This window comes from Trichechus manatus, unplaced genomic scaffold, assembly GCF_000243295.1.
Source record: "Trichechus manatus latirostris isolate Lorelei unplaced genomic scaffold, TriManLat1.0 scaffold00088, whole genome shotgun sequence".
NCBI lineage: Eukaryota > Metazoa > Chordata > Mammalia > Sirenia > Trichechidae > Trichechus > Trichechus manatus.
Genome location: NW_004444024.1, coordinates 3,495,283 through 3,513,063, shown reverse-complemented (window position 1 = coordinate 3,513,063; position 17,781 = coordinate 3,495,283). Strand labels below are relative to the sequence as shown.

Below are 17,781 nucleotides of genomic sequence, written 5' to 3'. Positions count from 1 at the left end.
CTGGGGGTGAGGGAAGGAGTTGACTACAGAGAAGCAGGAGGGAATTTTTTGGGATGATGGAAATGTTTTATATTTTGATGATGATGGTATTAACTCAACTGTGTACATTTCTCAAAACTCCTAGAACTGTTCACAAAACGGGTGAATTTTACTGAGTGTAAATTACACCTCAAAAAACCTGACTTAAAAAAACTTAACATTAGTGCTGTAAATGGAAAACCACTATCAGCTGCCATAAATAGAAGGTAAGTTAAAAATAAATACAGTGAAAACAAAATAATGTTATAAAATTCTATCTAGACACTACTGCTTGTCAAAGACTAAGCCTGAGGTCCTCTCTCTATTATGAAGATTAGGAAGTGCTAGATTGGTATTAAATCCATACCAGCAGCACACTCAGAATTTTTTCTTGACAAAATTAGGTTGAATGAGAATTTAAAAGGGAAGAAATTTCTCACCATGTGATTTAATGTTATTTACGGCAAACCAGAGGACATCCCACACTTTGCGAAATGCTGAGATAAGATACATGAAGTGCCTGGCCTGGAGTGGATAGTCAGTAAATGTTTGTTTCCTTCCCCTACAGTTTTTCAGCAAATCTAAGGAATAAATGAAAAGCAGAGCAGGCAAAGAATACCTAAATAATGGAGAGATATACAGAGTTCATGAATCAGAGGACTCAAAATAAGAGGACAATTCTCCCCAGATTGATCCACAGATTCAACACAATCACAATCAAAATCCCATCAGGCTTTTTTCTGTAGAAAATCAGTTGATTTTAAAGTTGATATAGAAAACCAAAGGACCTAAAATAGTCAAAACAATTTTGAAAAAGAGGAACAAAGTTGGAATTTTAGTATTCAATTTACAGTAATCAAGACAGTGTGACATATTGGTATGTTACTGTTAGCTGCCATCCAGGCAGTCCCTGACTCATGGAAACCCCATGACAATGGCAAAACACTGCCTGGTCCAACTGCAGATCAGACCGTTGTGATCCACAGGATTTTTCATTGGCTGATTTTTGAAAGTAGATCACCAGGCCTTTCTTCCTAGTCCACTTTAGTCTAGAAGCTCTGCTGAAACCTGCTCAGTATTATAGCAACACATAAGCCTCCAGTGACAAATGGGTGGTGGCTGGGCTTGAGGTGCATTGGCTGGGAATCGAACCAGGTCTGCCCTCATATAAAGGTATGAGAATAGATATACAAATGAATGCAACAGAATAGAGTCAAGAAATAGACACCCACGTATATGGTCAATAGACTTTCAACAAAGGTGCTTAGGAAATTCATTGGAGAAATAAAATATTTTTAAAAAATGTTGTTGGAACAACTGGACATCCATATGCAAAAAAAAAAAAAGTCTTGCACAATATGCAAAAATAGCTCAAGATGGATCATTAACCGAAATGTAAAACTTAAAACTATAGAACTTTTAGAAGAAAACATAGGAGAAAATCTTTGTGACCTTGGGTAAGGCAAAGATCTCTTAAACAAAAACACCAAAACACAAACCATAGAAGAAAAAATTGATAAATGGACATTATCAAACTTAAAAACTTCTGCTCTTCAAAATACAGTTAAGATGAAAAGATAATCCATAGACTGACTTACCTGCAAAATACATTACTTATCTGCAAAATACAAAATTCACTTATTTGCAAAACATATATCTGAAAAATAATTGGTATCCAAAATATATAAAGAACTCTCACACAACCCAATTTCAAAAATGAATAAAAGATCTGAAGACATTTCACCAAAGAAAATACACAGATGGCATAAACACATGAAAAGATGCTCAACATCACTATTCATTAGGGAAATACAAATTAAAACTACTATGAGATAGCACAATATACCTATTAGAATAGCTTTTAAAAAAATGACAACACCAAGTGCTGACAAAGAAGAGGAGCTACTGGAACTCTCATGCATTGCTGGTAGGAATACAAAATGATGCAGTCACTTTGGAAAACAGTTCAGCAGTTTCTTATAAAGTTAATATATACTTAACATACAATCTAAAAATTTCAGTCCTAGGTAATCACCCAAGAGGAAAGAAGATATGGCCACACAAAACTTATATAAGAATGCTCTAGCAGCTTTATTCATAATCACCAATAAACTGGAAACAACCCAAGTGTACATCGGCTACTGAATAGATAAGCTAGTTAAGGTCCACCCATACAATCGAATACTACTCAGCAATAACATACTTGCAAAAACATAGATGAATCTCAGAAGCATTATGCTAAGTAAAAGAGGTCAGATACAAACAGCTACAAAACAATACAAAACAATAGGGACAGAAAATATGATTAGTGATTGCCAGGGACTGGGGGGTGGGAGGGAGGAGACTGACTACATCTGGGCACTGGGGAACTTTTTGGGGAAATAGAACTGTTCTATATTTTGACTGTGGTGGTGGTGGCTACACAACCGTATATATTTGTCAAAATTCACAGAACTATACACCTAAAAAGTGAATTTTACTACATGTAAATCGTATTTCAAAAACTTGAGTTAATAAAACCATTCCCAAGGCCAACTCTTCAGACAAAGACTAGACTGGACTATGGGACATTAAACGATAGTTGTGAAGAGTGTGCTTCTTAGCTGAAGTAGATACATGAGACTAAATGGGCAGCTCCTGTCTGGAGGTAAGATGAGAAGGCAGAGAAGGTCAGGAGCTGGTTGAACAGACACGGGAAATCCAGGGTGGAAAGGAGGAGCGTGCTGTCACAGTATAGGGAGAGCAACTAGGGTCACATAACAATGTGTGTATAATTTTCTGTATGAGAAACTAACTTGAATTGTAAACTTTCACTTAAAGCATGATTAAAAAAAAAAATTGTTAAAAAAACAAAACAAAACAAAAAAACCTTGAGTTAAAAAAAAAAATCAGAGCACGCTACCCATGCCAAGAACATCCCATGCAAAGACACCCTTCATATCTAGCATGCACACTTCATACCTTTCCTCAACTTTAATGGAGAGATCATTGCAGAGGTTGTGAACATATTGGGCATAACTCTCTGCCAGGGCCATGTCATATGCAGTCAGGTGAATGTTTACAACACCATACTCATGATCTGTCCCCAAATTAATGGGTCTTACTTCCACTTTTCCCCTCTTCTTCTTGGGCTAAACAGAAAACAAACAAAAAGAGAAAGAAAATAAATCAAGGTATTATGCAAGAAATTCTAATCATACCATCTTGATATAAAGAAAAACCAGTCTTTCAAATAAACAAATTGTTTACCATTTTGCTGTCTGGTCACCCTATCTATAAACTGAAGTTCTCCTAGGAAGGACTGGCAACTTCTCTTACTGGTCTAGGCTGTGACACCCGCCAACGAAAGGAAAGAGAATATTGTTGGCATTACTTTAACATGAATGTATATGACTATCTTCTGTTATAAACTCGCTATGTGACTCATCTCCCATCTCTGGCCTTCAGTTTCCCTATTTATAAAATGATGAGGTTATGCTAAATCAAAGACTCTTAACATGCAACCCATGGAGAGATTTCAAGGCGTCTGTGAATCCCCAAAATTATATGTGGGCACATTTTTTTGAGGAGAGAATCCTTGGCTTTCATCAGAATCTTAACAATTTAGGCAGCACAGAATTAGTTCTCTTCTAGCTCTGAAATTTTGCAACTATATACTCCTCCTTTGAGAACTGAAAAGAAGAACAAATTATTTTATTTCTTCTTTTCCCTTTCAGAAGGAGCCCTGGTGGCACAGTGGTTAAAGCGATCCACTGCTAACCAAAAGGTCAGTGGTTCGAAACCACCAGCAGCTCGGTGGGAGAGAGATGTGGCAGTCTGCTTCCACAGAGGTTTACGGCTTTGGAAACCCTACGGGGTCGCTATGAGTCGGAATCAACTCAATGGCAGTGTTTTTTTTTTTTTTTTCCCTTTCATATAAAGTATTGCTTCACTACATGCCAACCTGTGCAAGTAGATTGCCACACTTTCTCCCGAGACTCCTCTGGTGGACTTAAACCTTCAATCGTTTTGGTTAGCAACCAAGAGTGTTAACCGTTTGCACTACCCAGGGACTCTTCTGCTATTCAGTAGAAATATTTTTCTTAAAAAAAAAAAAATCTATCTCTACTTACATGTCTTAAGTCACCCCTGTCTAACCTCAGTAGAGTTGTTCCTGGCAGAGCACCTGGAATGGTTCTCTTATACCACTGCTCTCCAAGTCAACCTAAGAGAGCAGGAGCTCAACTTAGGGAAACAGGAGGAGGACCAAGTATTGGGTCATTTCACAAGGTCAGTAATACTGATGACAGAGCTTATCTCACAGAGATGTTTTGAGAATTCAACAAAATACATAGAGTGGTTAATACAATATGTGGCACATATATAAACACTCAATAAATCTTAACGGTTACAGTATTATTATTTTCATTTTTAAATTCTGCATATGTAGCCCAGAGGTGCCTTGGAAGAAAGGCCTGGTGATCTACTTCCCCCAACATCAGCCACTGAAAACCCTATGGAATACAGTTCTACTCTGACATACATGGGGTTGCCATGAGTCAGAGTCGACTGAATGGCAACTGGTTGGTTGGTTGTGATTTAGGAAACAATACTGGACTTACTATTCCCTGTCCTTGAGCATAGAGAATGTGACCTAGCTGGAGAAAGGCCCACAAGGACTCACAAGGACACATCAACTGGGCCCTGAGGTATAAAGACAATAGCTAAGATAATCTTGGAAAATATCTTTTAGGGACACTTTCACATAAAGCCAATCAAACAGAACACAAAAGACTTTCTACTCTTATCTTTTTCTACTAGCATTTAGTGAATAGAAAATTTGATGGACCAATGAAGACCCTCCTGACTGCCATTACTGAAACTTGTACCAGTGATTGTTAAGAAAGACAATTCAAAATGTAGGATCACAGTTTCTAGCCAATCTGGAAAGGCTAAGCTTCCATGGTTTTGCTCATTTGTAATGTTAATATATACTGATGGCTCTGTAATGGTTCCTGGGACTTGAACAGACATTGCTGTGGCAGCATATTTGTCCATTTTCCCATTCTTGCCTATTTTGTAATATTCTTTGGACTCTGGGCAGACATGGCTGTGGCAGCATACTTGTCTGTTTTCCCACTCTTGCCTATTCTGTAATATTCTTTGGACTCAGGCAGACACGCTCTAGCAGCATGGTTGTCCGCTTCCCACTTTTGTCTTTTTGAATATATGCCAAACGAAACTTTCTTTTTGCTTTACTCAACTTTGTGATGTTTTTTCCCCTACAACAGTTGTAGCATGGGGCCTGACACAGAGAAAACATGTAACGAGTCACCATTTTTGAATTTTAGAACAGGAATTTAAAGATGATTTTGTCCCAGTTCTTCTTTGCAGGTAAAGAATATGAATTCCAAAGATATTAAAAACATCCCCAGAGTCACACAGACAGGATAGATCTCACGAACTAAAATCCAGACCTCCTGACAACCAGTACTGGGGTTTTTCCACTGCAGTCCCTGCATTATTAACATTGTTAACAGAGGTGGCCCCCCAGGGTGCTATAAGTGAGAAGCCAACCTCTAGTGACCAACCATCAAGGCCTGGCTGTCTCTTCTACAGAGCCCACCACACCAGTGGTCAAATGCAGCAATCAGGACTTCTCATTATGTCAGTCCGCACTGCAGTGAGAGCTGTGAAGAATGTTCAAGACTAGAGTGCAATGGGGAGCAGCTGAAATTTTCCAGCAGAGAGGGGAGGAGCTTCTCTGAAGCCTGTAGGAGGCTTTGCCAAGGCAGGGAAAATGCCAGGCTCTTCAAAGGTGTCACTTAAAGGGGGAAAAAAAAAGAAAGAAAGAAAGTTGATCCAGTATCCCTCTTGGCATCTTACTTGCTTTTCCGTGTTGGCCTAGATCTGTCCAGACTGATCCACACCATCAGGAGCCCATTATTATATTTTAGTTCTGAGCCAGACACAGCATAGCCAGCAAGAGTTTGACTACATATAATACCAGTTCCTATAATTGTATCTACCCACTCTTTCTCTCATTCATCTTTCCTCTTTATCCCTACTGCCTGAGTACAGGCCCTCATGACTGCCATGGGGATCTATTAAAGATACCTGTACAAGGGATATACATGACCAGGGCTGTGTTTTGGGAAGGCCATCCTGACTGCACATGGAGGAGAGGCAGACTAGGAGAAAAGTGGCTGTACAGTGGCAGAGAAAACGGACTACTGAACACCAGCAAACTCTGGCATTCCTATTGCTGGCCTGGATTCACTGTGGGATGGCCAAAGGTGGCCATTCTTATGTCCCTGTAGGATTGCACTTGGTCCCCAAAATGGGCCATGGGATAAATTATTAAACTTGTTTTGTACAAAAACGTCCACATTATCACCCCTATTTTACAGACATAAAACCACGGTCTTCTGAATGAAAATGACCTTCCCAAGGTTACTGGGAAACTTTTCTAGGAAATAGCAGATACAGAAAGAAATTACATTAGAATCACAGGTTGGAAAGGATCTTTGCTGTTATTGTTGTTAGGTGCCATCAAGTTGATTCCAACCCATAGCAACCCTACATACAACAAATGAAATGTTGCCCAGTCCTGTGCCATCCTCACAATCATTGCTATGTTTGAGCCCATTGTTGCAGCCACTGTGTCAATCTAGCTAGTTGAGAGTTGTCATGGATTGAATTATGTCCCCCAATAAATGTGTGTATCAATTTGGCTGGGCCATGATTCCAAGTATTGTATGGTTGTCCTCCATTTTGTGTTTGAAATTTTACGTTAAAGAGGATTAGAGTGGGATTGTAACACCACCCTTAGCCAGGTCACATCCCTGATCCAATGTAAAGGGAGTTTCCCTGGGGTGTGGGCTGTAACACCTTTTATCTCTCAAGAGATAAAAAGGAAACGGAAGCAAGCAGAGAATTGGGGACCTCGTATCAGTAGAAAGCAATGCCAGTAGCAGAGCATGTCCTTTGGACCCGGGGTCCCTGCACGGAGAAGCTCCTAGCCTGGGGGAAGACTAATGAGAAGGCCAACAGAGAGAGAAAGCCTTCCCCTGGGGCTGACACCCTGAATTTGGACTTTTAGCCTACTTTACTGTGAGGAAATACACTTCTCTTTGTTAAAGCCATCCACTTGTGGTATTTCTGTTACAGCAGCACTAGATGACTAAGACAAGAGTCTTCCTCTTTTTTGCTGACCCTCTACTTTACCAAGCATGATGTCCCTCTCCAGGGACTGGTCCCTCCTGATAACATGTCCAAAGTAAGTGAGACAAAGTCTCGCCATCCTTGCTTCTGAGGAGCTTTCTGGCTGTACTTCTTCCAAGACAGATTTGTTCGGGATCTTAGAGATCATTTAGTCTCTCCTTTCTTCCCTCCGTAACTTAACACAAGAAGAAGTCAAGTCCCGGAAGGAAGTCAAGGCCCGGAAGGAAGAAATGACTTGTTAAGGTTACAACAGTAAGGAAATGGCAAAGGTAACTACTTCATGTCTAGTCATGGCTGGAAGTTGAGTCTTTGCCTCCAAGCCCAGGCTCTCTCCTCTAGCTCCTGCTAAAGTGATAGGGCTTACCTATTACTAAAGGGAACATTCTCGAGGACGGAAAAGTTAGGAAGGATTGTGTTGTCCTAATCCTCAAACAAAAAGGCTAATATGCCTGCCACATATTCAGCTTCCAGAAATAGAAATAACAAAATTTATACCAGGGAGTTTGAACAGTCCATAATGAGCTCTGAGGTCCATAAGGATCAAGTGACGTTTATAACTTAATGTGGCACAGCTGAGTGATGCACATCAGACAGGAGGCTTGGCTCTGACTGGGGCAGCAAGGAGGCAAAGCCTGGTGCTGCTTAAAAAGCACTAGCCTTACATGGAAGTCAAAGAAAAATTAGGGCTCAAATCCTGACTATCTGTGTATTCACTACATGATATTGGGTGACTTCTCTAGGCTTCAGTTTCCTCATCCAGAACACCTAAAATTATTGTGAGGCTACGTAAATACTGAATTCATATAAAATGGAAAAGGCATACACTTTAAATGGGTTCTGACTACCCTCAATTCAAATATTAGCTCTGAAAATTGGTAGCCACCTGGGCAAATCATTTAATCTCTCATATTTCTTACATGTAAAACAGGGTCTTTAATAACCATAGAATATTCTGAGGATTAAATAAAATATGCCCTTTGTAATATTATAAAATGAAATAATGCTTTAAAGCCTGGCACATAGTAGTTACAGCAGCTGGTATATAGTAGTTACTCACTAAATGGTATCTTAGAAAAAGGTGGTGTAATGTACATAAATAGGACATTACTATAAATTGGAGGTTAAGCATGCTCCTGATATCTTATTGGTATTCTTTATAGAATGAAGCATTTATTAAGCACTTGCTGTGTGGAAAGTGCGGTTCTACCAGGAAAAGACACCAAAGAAATAGAAAACACAGTCCCAGCCATTAAAGGGCTTGTAATCCAGAGTGAGATAAAAGACACAGATGAGAGAGCAGATTCTCTTCTATTTAATCATAAAGAGAAGCCGACCTCCCATGTGAGAGGTGACTCCAACACAACTACCTTGCCTGTACCCTGCCAATTAAATGCCTAAGAGAAACCCAAGAGCAACTGTGTCCGGTGGGTGCAGCTAAAAGGAGCAGAGTCAGTATCCCGAGGTTTATAGCATGACACACACAGACCTCCATGACCCAGATCCGGCTACTTCTCTGGCCTCATCTCCCCTCATGCCCTGGTGCCCACTTGAGACTCCAGGATTAATAAACTGCCAAGTTTCCCAACTTCGTTTCCATGATCAGTGTCTCCTTACCTTTACGCAGAATATTTCCTCTCCCGGCAAAGCCTTTGAGTCCTCACCCACACCCTTAATATGAGCACCTCCTACTCATTTTGTAACATTCAGCTCAGACGTACCTCTTCCAGAAAGTCTTCCCTGATCTCTCAGGCTGAATTAGGTACCTAGCCTATGTACTGCCATAGCACCCCCCACCCACCATATACACCACTATCACTTACCACATGCATTCATTAAATATCAAACAAATATTTACTGACCACTGATTCTGAGCCAGACGAGGATTAGCATTAGCGATATAATAGTGAATAAGACAACCATAGTCCCTGCTCTCTGAAGCTTACAACCTACTGGGTGGGAAAGGCATATACAGAACAAATAATTATAAGGAGATGCATGTTTTGAGGGAGGAGAACAGAATGCTATGAAATTGTAAAAAGAGGAACAAATGCTATCATCATTGTCATCATCATCATTTATGGATGCTATGTTTCAGGCACTATGCTAAGTAGTTGGAATTTTCTTATTTAACTTACTCCTCACAACAACAATAGGAAGTATAATTCCCTATCTAAAGTCAAGGAAACTGTGGCTTGGAAAAGTTCAGTAATGTATCCAAGTAATGTACTCAAGGACACACAACTAGTAAACATCAGAGTTGAATCTTGAACCGAGGTCTGCCTAATTCTAAAATATTATCTCTTAACCTCTGTCTTTATCTTTAAGGACTGTGCAGAGTCTGCCAATTTCCCCAATATTTATTCTCTCTTTTTCCTTTAATAACAACACAACTGCTGGTTTTAGCTGAGCACATCATTATGCATAATAAAAATTACATTTCCCAAGCAATCTTGCAGCTAGGTATGGTTATGTGATTAAGTTCTGGCCAACAAGATATGAGCAGAAGTGATATATGTAATTTCTTGGACATACTCTTAAAGGGAAGAAGCATGCCCACTGCTTCCCCTTTCTGACTCCTGCTGGCTGTAATGTGGACATGATGGCTGAAGAGAGAGCAGCCATCTTGGACCATAAGATTGAAGCAGCATGATAAGTATGGCAAAACAAAAAGCTAGAATATCTATTTTTACTTTTATGTGAGAGTGACAGAAACTTTTATGCAGTTTAGGCCCCTATTACTGTGGGTCTCTCTATTATGGCAGCCGAACCACTATCCTAACTCATATAAGAAGGTACTATATCTCACTCATCTTTGTACCCCTAAAGCCTAGCAATATTAAGTGTTGATACTTTTTTTTTTTTACTGTTTATTTATTTATTTTTTTATTGTACTTCAGGTTAAGGCTTACAGAACAAATAGTTTCTCATTAAACAGTAGTACACATATTGTTTTATGACATTGGTTAACAACCCCACAACATGTCAACCCTTTTCCTTCTCGACCTTTTTTTTTTTTTTCGTGAAAATATACATAGCCAAAGATACACCATTTCAAAAATTTCTATATGCACAGTTCAGTGACAGCAACTACGCTCTTCCAATTGTGCTGCTATTCTCACTTTAGATGAAGGCTTACAGAAGACAATAGTTTCTCATTTAACAGTTAGTACACATGTTGCCCTATGACAATGGTTAACAACCTCACAACACATCATAAGTGTTGATACTTTTTTGCTGAGTTGAATTGAATTCTGGTTCTGGTTTCGTCGTTTACTAGCCATGTGGTTGTAGAGATATCACTTATGCTCCTGAATCAATTTCCTTTTCTGCCCTGCCTACCTCACAGGATTGATGGTGAATCAAAAGGCATGGTTTTCAAATTTGTTCTGGTTACAAAGGGCCTAAAACATCCTGCTTCTCTTTGTGAAACATCATGAACTATTTTCATCATATACAACAAGAATGACTTTACTAGCAGAAAACATGGTTATATTACATACATGGAGTCCTCTGCATCTCATAAAACATGAAAGCACATATGACTGCCTCTGTTAATATTTGTTTTCATCAAGTAAAACTGATGGGAGAAAAACTTGAGATTTAGGAAATTCTATCCATTAACTTAATGCTTTTCTAAAATCTGGAAAAGACTGTCATTATTCAACTTGAGGAGGGGTTCAGCTCTAGGACCACCAGAGTTCCAAGGGAGTATGGTTTGAGAGGCTCTGAGATAATGAATGTGAAAGCACTTTGAAAATGGAAAGGGATTATTACTATTATTCACATCAAATATACATCCTTCTAAAAATCTGACACAGTTGTCATTTAGCAGAATATGCAAGGCAGGGTAAGACTTCCAGTGGGCTGGAGACCAGGGGGCAAAAAGTCTTCAGAGGAGTCACTCCCTGTGCCTAGAAAAGCTCTGGAGAACTTTTTTATGTTCTTTACAGGCCCAGTGTCAGCAGCTACCCAAGCAACCGGATACTCCTAGAGGAGTGTCCTGTTCAACGTTACATGCCCAGTACCAAGCATATAGGTGGCATTTAATAAATATTTGTTGAGCTGAACTCTGTGACACCTTCACTGACTCTTTCAAGGAGAATTACTTGTTTATCTTTGCTCTCTTGCTAGTTCATTCCTCTTGTAAAGCATTTACCACAATGTATCTAGTTACATTTTTTATTTATTTTTTGTTATTGCTGAGAATATACACAACAGAAAATACACCAATTCAACAATTTCTGTGTACAGTTCAGTGACATTGATTACATTCTTCAAGTTGTGCAAACATTCTTACCCTCCTTTTCTGGGTTCTTCCTCCCCCATCAACATAAACTGTCCATTGCGCCCTAAATTTCCTATCTAATCTTTCCAGTTGTTGTCAATTTGATCCCATATAGATAGTTCCTAGAAGAGCACAATGTTCAAGGCAGATATTCTTTACTAATTAAGCTAAACTACTATTTGTCCAAAGAAGATTTCAGGGGATATTTCTCTAGTTACATTTTTAAGTATTATCTTTCCCAGCAGACTGTAAGCTTTTTGTAGGAAAAAATTGTGTCCTACTCATCTGAGCATCATCGGAGCTCAGCATAGTGCCTGGCACATAGTAGATGCTCAATCGTGAATTTTATTTTCAATGAGTTATACAAAAAGACTTGAGAGAAAATATGGATGCTAGTATAAAACAACACTCCCTAAACCAGTCATATAATTTGTGTCTAGCCTTCCTTACAATCACTAGACCAGCAAAACCAGTCTTTCGGCACCCAACAAGCTAGAGCTGTCACCATAAAATGATTCTGATTTGCTTCTGGGAATGGTGCCACAGTCTCCTCACAGACACTTGGCTATAAACGCTGATCTATATATGGATGCTACAACAAAATAAATAGGTGTCAAAAATGACAGTCACTTCCTTTATGTCAACAGTAAAAACAGCATGAAGTTTCCAAGGGAATCTTGATTCCTAGGGGCCATTCAATAAGGAGGAAGGAAATATGCCTGAGTTACAACAAATACACCTTACTCTCTTGTCCCAGGGCCTGGAAAAATAAGAACATATAACAAATAAAGATTGACAGCAATTTATGTTGCCTCCATTTCATCCTCCCACCTCTTCCTCTTGGCGATCCTCTGATTCTTGGGCTGCTATTAGCTCAAGATTGGAGGCTGGACCATAGCTGAAGGCAAGTGAGTAACTGGTCTGAGAAAAAGTGACTAAGCACTATACAAATGTGAGGGACTATTACTATTATTTCTATCAAATATAAATCACTCAGAAAAAAATCTGAAGCCTTTTAAATTCTGTTGAATTTAAAAGGGCCCTGAGGGAATAATGAGATCTACAGACACAGTGCTAGGTCTGAGATGCACTGTGAAATGTGATCCCTTTATGCCACGGGTCAAGCTGGTTCTTGCAGGATGAACACCACAGAGTAAAAGATGGGCATCATCCATGCAGAGGAAAAAGCACATGCAAAGGCATGTCATCAAGAGAGAGCATGAGTATTTGGAAAAATGTGCCTGAAACATAAGGTACAAAAAGGGAAATCACTGAGGAGGCTGGGCCCAAATTGTGGAGGGCCTGGAAGACCACAATTCATTGTCATCTCTGATGGTGCCACCCAAGAGGAAGCTTCATGCTCATCTCTCCTCTCACTACATCCTCAGAGAAGCATCAAGGACAGGGCATAGGATGGAGGGATGGGAACTAACTTAGAGGCATAAACCAGGCCATGCAAGAAAGAAAGAGGTAAAACCAGGATTCACAAGGAAAGCTGAGATGAAGAAGATGTCCTTTTACTTCCCAAGGTTCAGGAGTCACAAGACTAACTGTGGGACCTTTGGAAGGAGGAATGAAGGGATTATACCAACAGAAATGGGGCAAGAACTGGACATTTTGTGCAGTAGAATTAACTTTTGTCTCAGGCACATTGGGCTCAAGAAAGCAGACAGGCCAGACTCAGACCCAGAGAGGAAGAAATGAAAATCTGGCCACTAATTGTTTTTTTCTAGGAGTAGGGAGAGAAGGAAAGGGGGCCACAAGACTCCTTCTACCTTATCCAGTCCAATTCCCCAAAGCAGTAAAAGAGACAGGGACGTGGGGCTGAGCCTCTGTAAACTGACAGATTAGCGCTTTCATTGTGTTGTCCCTTGCAGGAAGCGAGAAGCCTGGAAGCAGCTTCCACCAATATACAGCACTACTGCCCTAGCCATCCTGAGTCATTGAATGACATTAAAAATGGAAAAAAAAAAAAAAAAGCTTACAGCCCTAACCAAAGGGAGCATCTTTCCCCTCAAGCAACCAAAGTCATCTGGAGCCAGCTGTTTGCAGTGGAGTTGTGTTTGCCAGTTCTGATTTGCAAAGCCTCAGGCAGCTCCAATAGCTACATTTCAGTTCAGCTTAATCAACGTTTACTGTTTCCTGCATGATGCCAGGCCCGGTGCTGGACACTGAGGATACAGAGAAAAATGAGACATGGCCTCTGTCCTACGGATCTCACAGTCTAGAAGGGAAGATCATCATCAAAACATAGGGCAATGAGTCCTGTGACAGAGCAAGCACAAAGAACTGTGGCAGTGCATGGTAGTGCAAGTAACCCAGTCTGGGAAATCCAGGGAGACTTCTGAGAAGGGGAGATTCGTTCTTGTACCTCCTCATCCTGCTTCCTCAGTGGGGTTTAAAGCTTGAGGAGGAGTTAGCCAAGTAAAGAAGGGAAGAAGCTCTTCCAAGTAGACAGAAGGCATGTGAGAAGCCTTAAAAGAGCATGATGATTTGGATGAAAAGCATGAGGCCCAATGCAGCTGAAGTGTGGTATCTATAAGATGGGTGAAGAGGCTGGACAGGAAGACGGGGACAGATGGAATTATGCTGCCTTTTATATCAAGCTAAGAAGTGGGTCAGCATATGCATTATCTTAGAGGGAGGATACCAAAAAAATTAAAAAACAAAAAACACCCAAACAAAACTAATTTTATTTTCTGCCAATTTATGTCCGGCTTTTAGGAGAAGGGGGATTTCCCAAAATAAAACAACTCCAGCAACTCACTCTAAGGTGTCACAACTCAGTAAGGGTGTAAATCAGTCTTCTGAATTTTAATAGCACTTTGTACTTTTAACACTTGTCATTTTCTGCCTGGGAGCATAATTATCTGTGTCTTATTTCCTCTACTGGTTCACCAGCTCCCTTAGAGCATGATCTAGTTCTTGTTCATTTAGTCTGTAAGATTTTATTGCAACCCACTCTGAATGGGCAAGGCATCCCCAACAGTGCCTAGCACATAATATATGTTCAATAAATATCTCATAGCATCATAGAGTCACATGATATCAGAGCTGAAAGACTTTTTTTTTTTAAGTTGGAAAGCATAGTTTTATTGAAGACTACAGATCTTTAGTAGTATTTAGGATAGAGATAGCTTTTAAAAATAAAAAGACCCAAATGAATAGATGAAATATTGCATCTTTAAAAATATCACCCATAGGTCTTATGAATCATCTGGCCTTGTTTCTGCAGCTAGACAACTCTCAGATCTTACTCATCAACCTGTTGAATGGTTCCTTTTTCAGAGACATAGGTATCATCCAAAAATTTTCAGATATCCTTCTTTTTAACTGTCGTGGCTTGCTGAATTAAAGCAGCTGAATTTGATACAAGTTAAATGTTGTTTCCTTTAAGAATTAACTCATTCTTCCGGGCTTGGAGCCCTGGTGGTGCAGTGGTTAAGAGCTTGGCTGCTAACCAAAAGGTCAGCAGTTTGAATCCAGTGGTTGCTTCTTGGGAGCCCTATGGGGCAGTTCTACTTGGCCCTATAGGGTCACTACGAGTCGGAACTGGCACGACTGCAACAGGTTTAGGCTCCGTTCTGGGCTTGAGATACTGGACAAATAACACCTGGCCTCATCTGAACCCTACAGGTGTATTTTTCACCCCAGAAGTTTCAGATTTCAACAAGAGACCCACTCTCCTGAATAACGATATCGATGGGGAAGTGAGCACACACAGACCTCAACTTGTAATGGAGGCCCAATGTAACACCCTTAATCATGTTCTGTACATGACTACAGATAGTGCAAACTGTAGCCAGTTCCTTTCTATTTCCCCACCATTTGTCAACATGAAGCCTCTTCTTTTCCTTTCCAAGGAGACTGAGTTCTACATTGAAGTGATTGAAGTCTCTCCACAAGGTTCCCCTGGGGCCCTTCACAATAACCGTGCATCCCTTCAGACTAATGGCAACATTTTCCAGAATGTCGACAGTCTGGTTGCTGAGAAGTCTTCATTCTCACAGTAGATGCAGCAAAGAGGTAACAGACTCTTAAAGATATTCTAGTCCACAGTTTCTCAGCCTTTGTGAAAACTCTGATAAAAAGTATGGACTCTTCTTAGAAAAATTCATACACAGAGAACACTTTACATATAATTTCTGGGCTCATCATGCCTAGAGCGGTAAGGTAACTTACCCAGAGTCACTACGCTGAGAAGTGGCAGAACGAGGCCTAGAACACAAGTTTCCTGGTTTCCACTTTGGTTCTCTTCCCACTACAAAGGAACAATTTTAGTAGGGCATCTGTTTCCTCAGACCTGGCAATGTTTCTCTCATGAAATTCCTTGATATTAGGATGATGCTCAGGAGGACACAGCAAGTTTAGTGGCTTCTGAAGCCCAAATACAGTGCTTTTGGACCTCTGCCAAGGAGAGAGAGACAATGGAAGATGTACACTGTTGCATGGGAACATTAACGTAAGCCAAAGAGCCAAAAGCAATGTGGAAGTCTCCCCAAGTAGAACAGCAAAATCTTCCTAACTGTATTGTTTACAGGAAATGATAGAATCAAAACTCAAAGTCAGATCTTCTGACTTTCAGGCCACTCCATCACAAAATTCTCTGGACAAAAACAGAAACCTAACCACACAGAAGCAATCATGCAGCTAGGGCCAGAGAAATTGGCTAAATATTCTTATAATACTTAGAATTAACTCCCAGCTATCTGTGATAATAAATTCAAGATCATATATATTTCAATATCCTAGAGAAATAAGAGCCACCACATGAATAGATCTATGCACATCCAGTACATATAGCACTGTTCACAACAGCAAAAAGATGGAAACAACCTAGATGTCCATCAACAGAAGAATGGATAAACCAATTATGGTACACACACAAGTGAATACTATGCAACAATAAAGAACAATGAGGAATCCGTGAAACATCTCACAACATGGATGAATCTGGAAGGCATTATGCTGAGTGAAATCAGCCAGTCGCAAAAGGACAAATATTGTATGAGGCCACTATTACAAGAACTCAAGAAAAGGTTTAAACACAGAAGACAACATTCTTTGATGGTTACGAGGGTGGGGAGGGTGGGGAGGGAGGGAGATAGGTATTCACTAAGTAGATAATAGACAAGAATTATCCTAGGTGAAGGGAAGGACAACACACAATACAGGGGAAGTTAGCACAACTGGACTAAACCAAAAGCTCAGAAGTTTCCTGAATACAACCAAACACTTCGAAGGACAGAGTAGCGGGGCCTGGGGTCTGGGGACCATGGTTTCAGGGGACATCTAGGTCAATTGGCATAACAAAGTTTATTAAGAAAATGTTCTGCATCCCACTTTGGTGAGTGATGTCTGGGGTCTTAGAAGGTTACAAGCGGCCATCTAAGATGCATCAATTGGTCCCAACCCACTTGGAGCTAAAGGAGGATGAAGAACATGAAAAATGCCAGGAAAATGTTAGTCCAAGAGACAAAAGGGCCACATAAACCAGAGACTCCATCAGCCTGAGACCAGAAGAACTAGATGGTGCCCAGCTACCACCAATGACTGCCCTGACAAGGAACACAACAGAGAGTCCGTACGGAACAGGAGAAAAGTGTGGTGCACAACTCAGATTCACATAAAAAGACCAGACTTCATGGTCTGGTTGAGAATGGAGGAACCCTCGAAGCCATCCATGGTCCCCGTACGCTCTGTTAACCCAGAACTAAAAACATTCCCGAAGCCAACTCTTCAGACAAAGATCAGACTGGACTATAAAACATAAAATAATAGTCATGAGTAGCATCTGGGGTCTTAAAGGCCTGTGAGCAGCCATCTAACATACGCCACTGGTCTCACCCCTCAGGGAGCAAGGGAGAATGAAGAAAACAAGATACAAGGAAAAGATTAGTCCAAAGGACTAATGGACCACAGCTACCACGGCCTCCACCAGACTGAGGTCAGTACAGCTAGATGGTGCCCAGCTTCCACCAATGACTGCTCTGACCAGGATCACAACAGAGGGTCCTAGACAGAGCTGGTGAAGGATGTGGAACAAAACTCTAACACACAAAAAAAAAGACCAGATTTACTCACCTGACAGAGACTGGAAAAACCCTGAGAGTATGGCCCCCGGACACCCTTTTAGCTCAGTGGTGAAGTCACTCTCGAGGTTCACCGTTCAGCTGGGGATTGGACAGCCCCATAAAACAAAACGGGACTAATGAGGCACAGCAGTCCAGGGACAAGGACTAGAAGGCAGGAGGGGACAGAAAAGCTGGTGATAG

General features: G+C 40.5%; 1 protein-coding gene and 1 pseudogene across 1 annotated transcript in view; both read right to left on the bottom strand.

Moving 5' to 3' along the window:
- Nucleotides 1-17,781, bottom strand: part of MRPL48 (mitochondrial ribosomal protein L48) — a 73,792-nt gene that overhangs the window by 10,679 nt on the left and 45,332 nt on the right. Inside the window, exon 5 of the mRNA XM_004382018.2 lies at nt 2,980-3,149. Within this exon, the coding sequence (XP_004382075.2) occupies nt 2,980-3,149 (170 nt within the window). The remainder of the gene's footprint in view (nt 1-2,979; nt 3,150-17,781) is intronic.
- Nucleotides 13,504-17,781, bottom strand: part of LOC105756583 (60S ribosomal protein L9-like) — a 6,222-nt pseudogene continuing 1,944 nt past the window's right edge.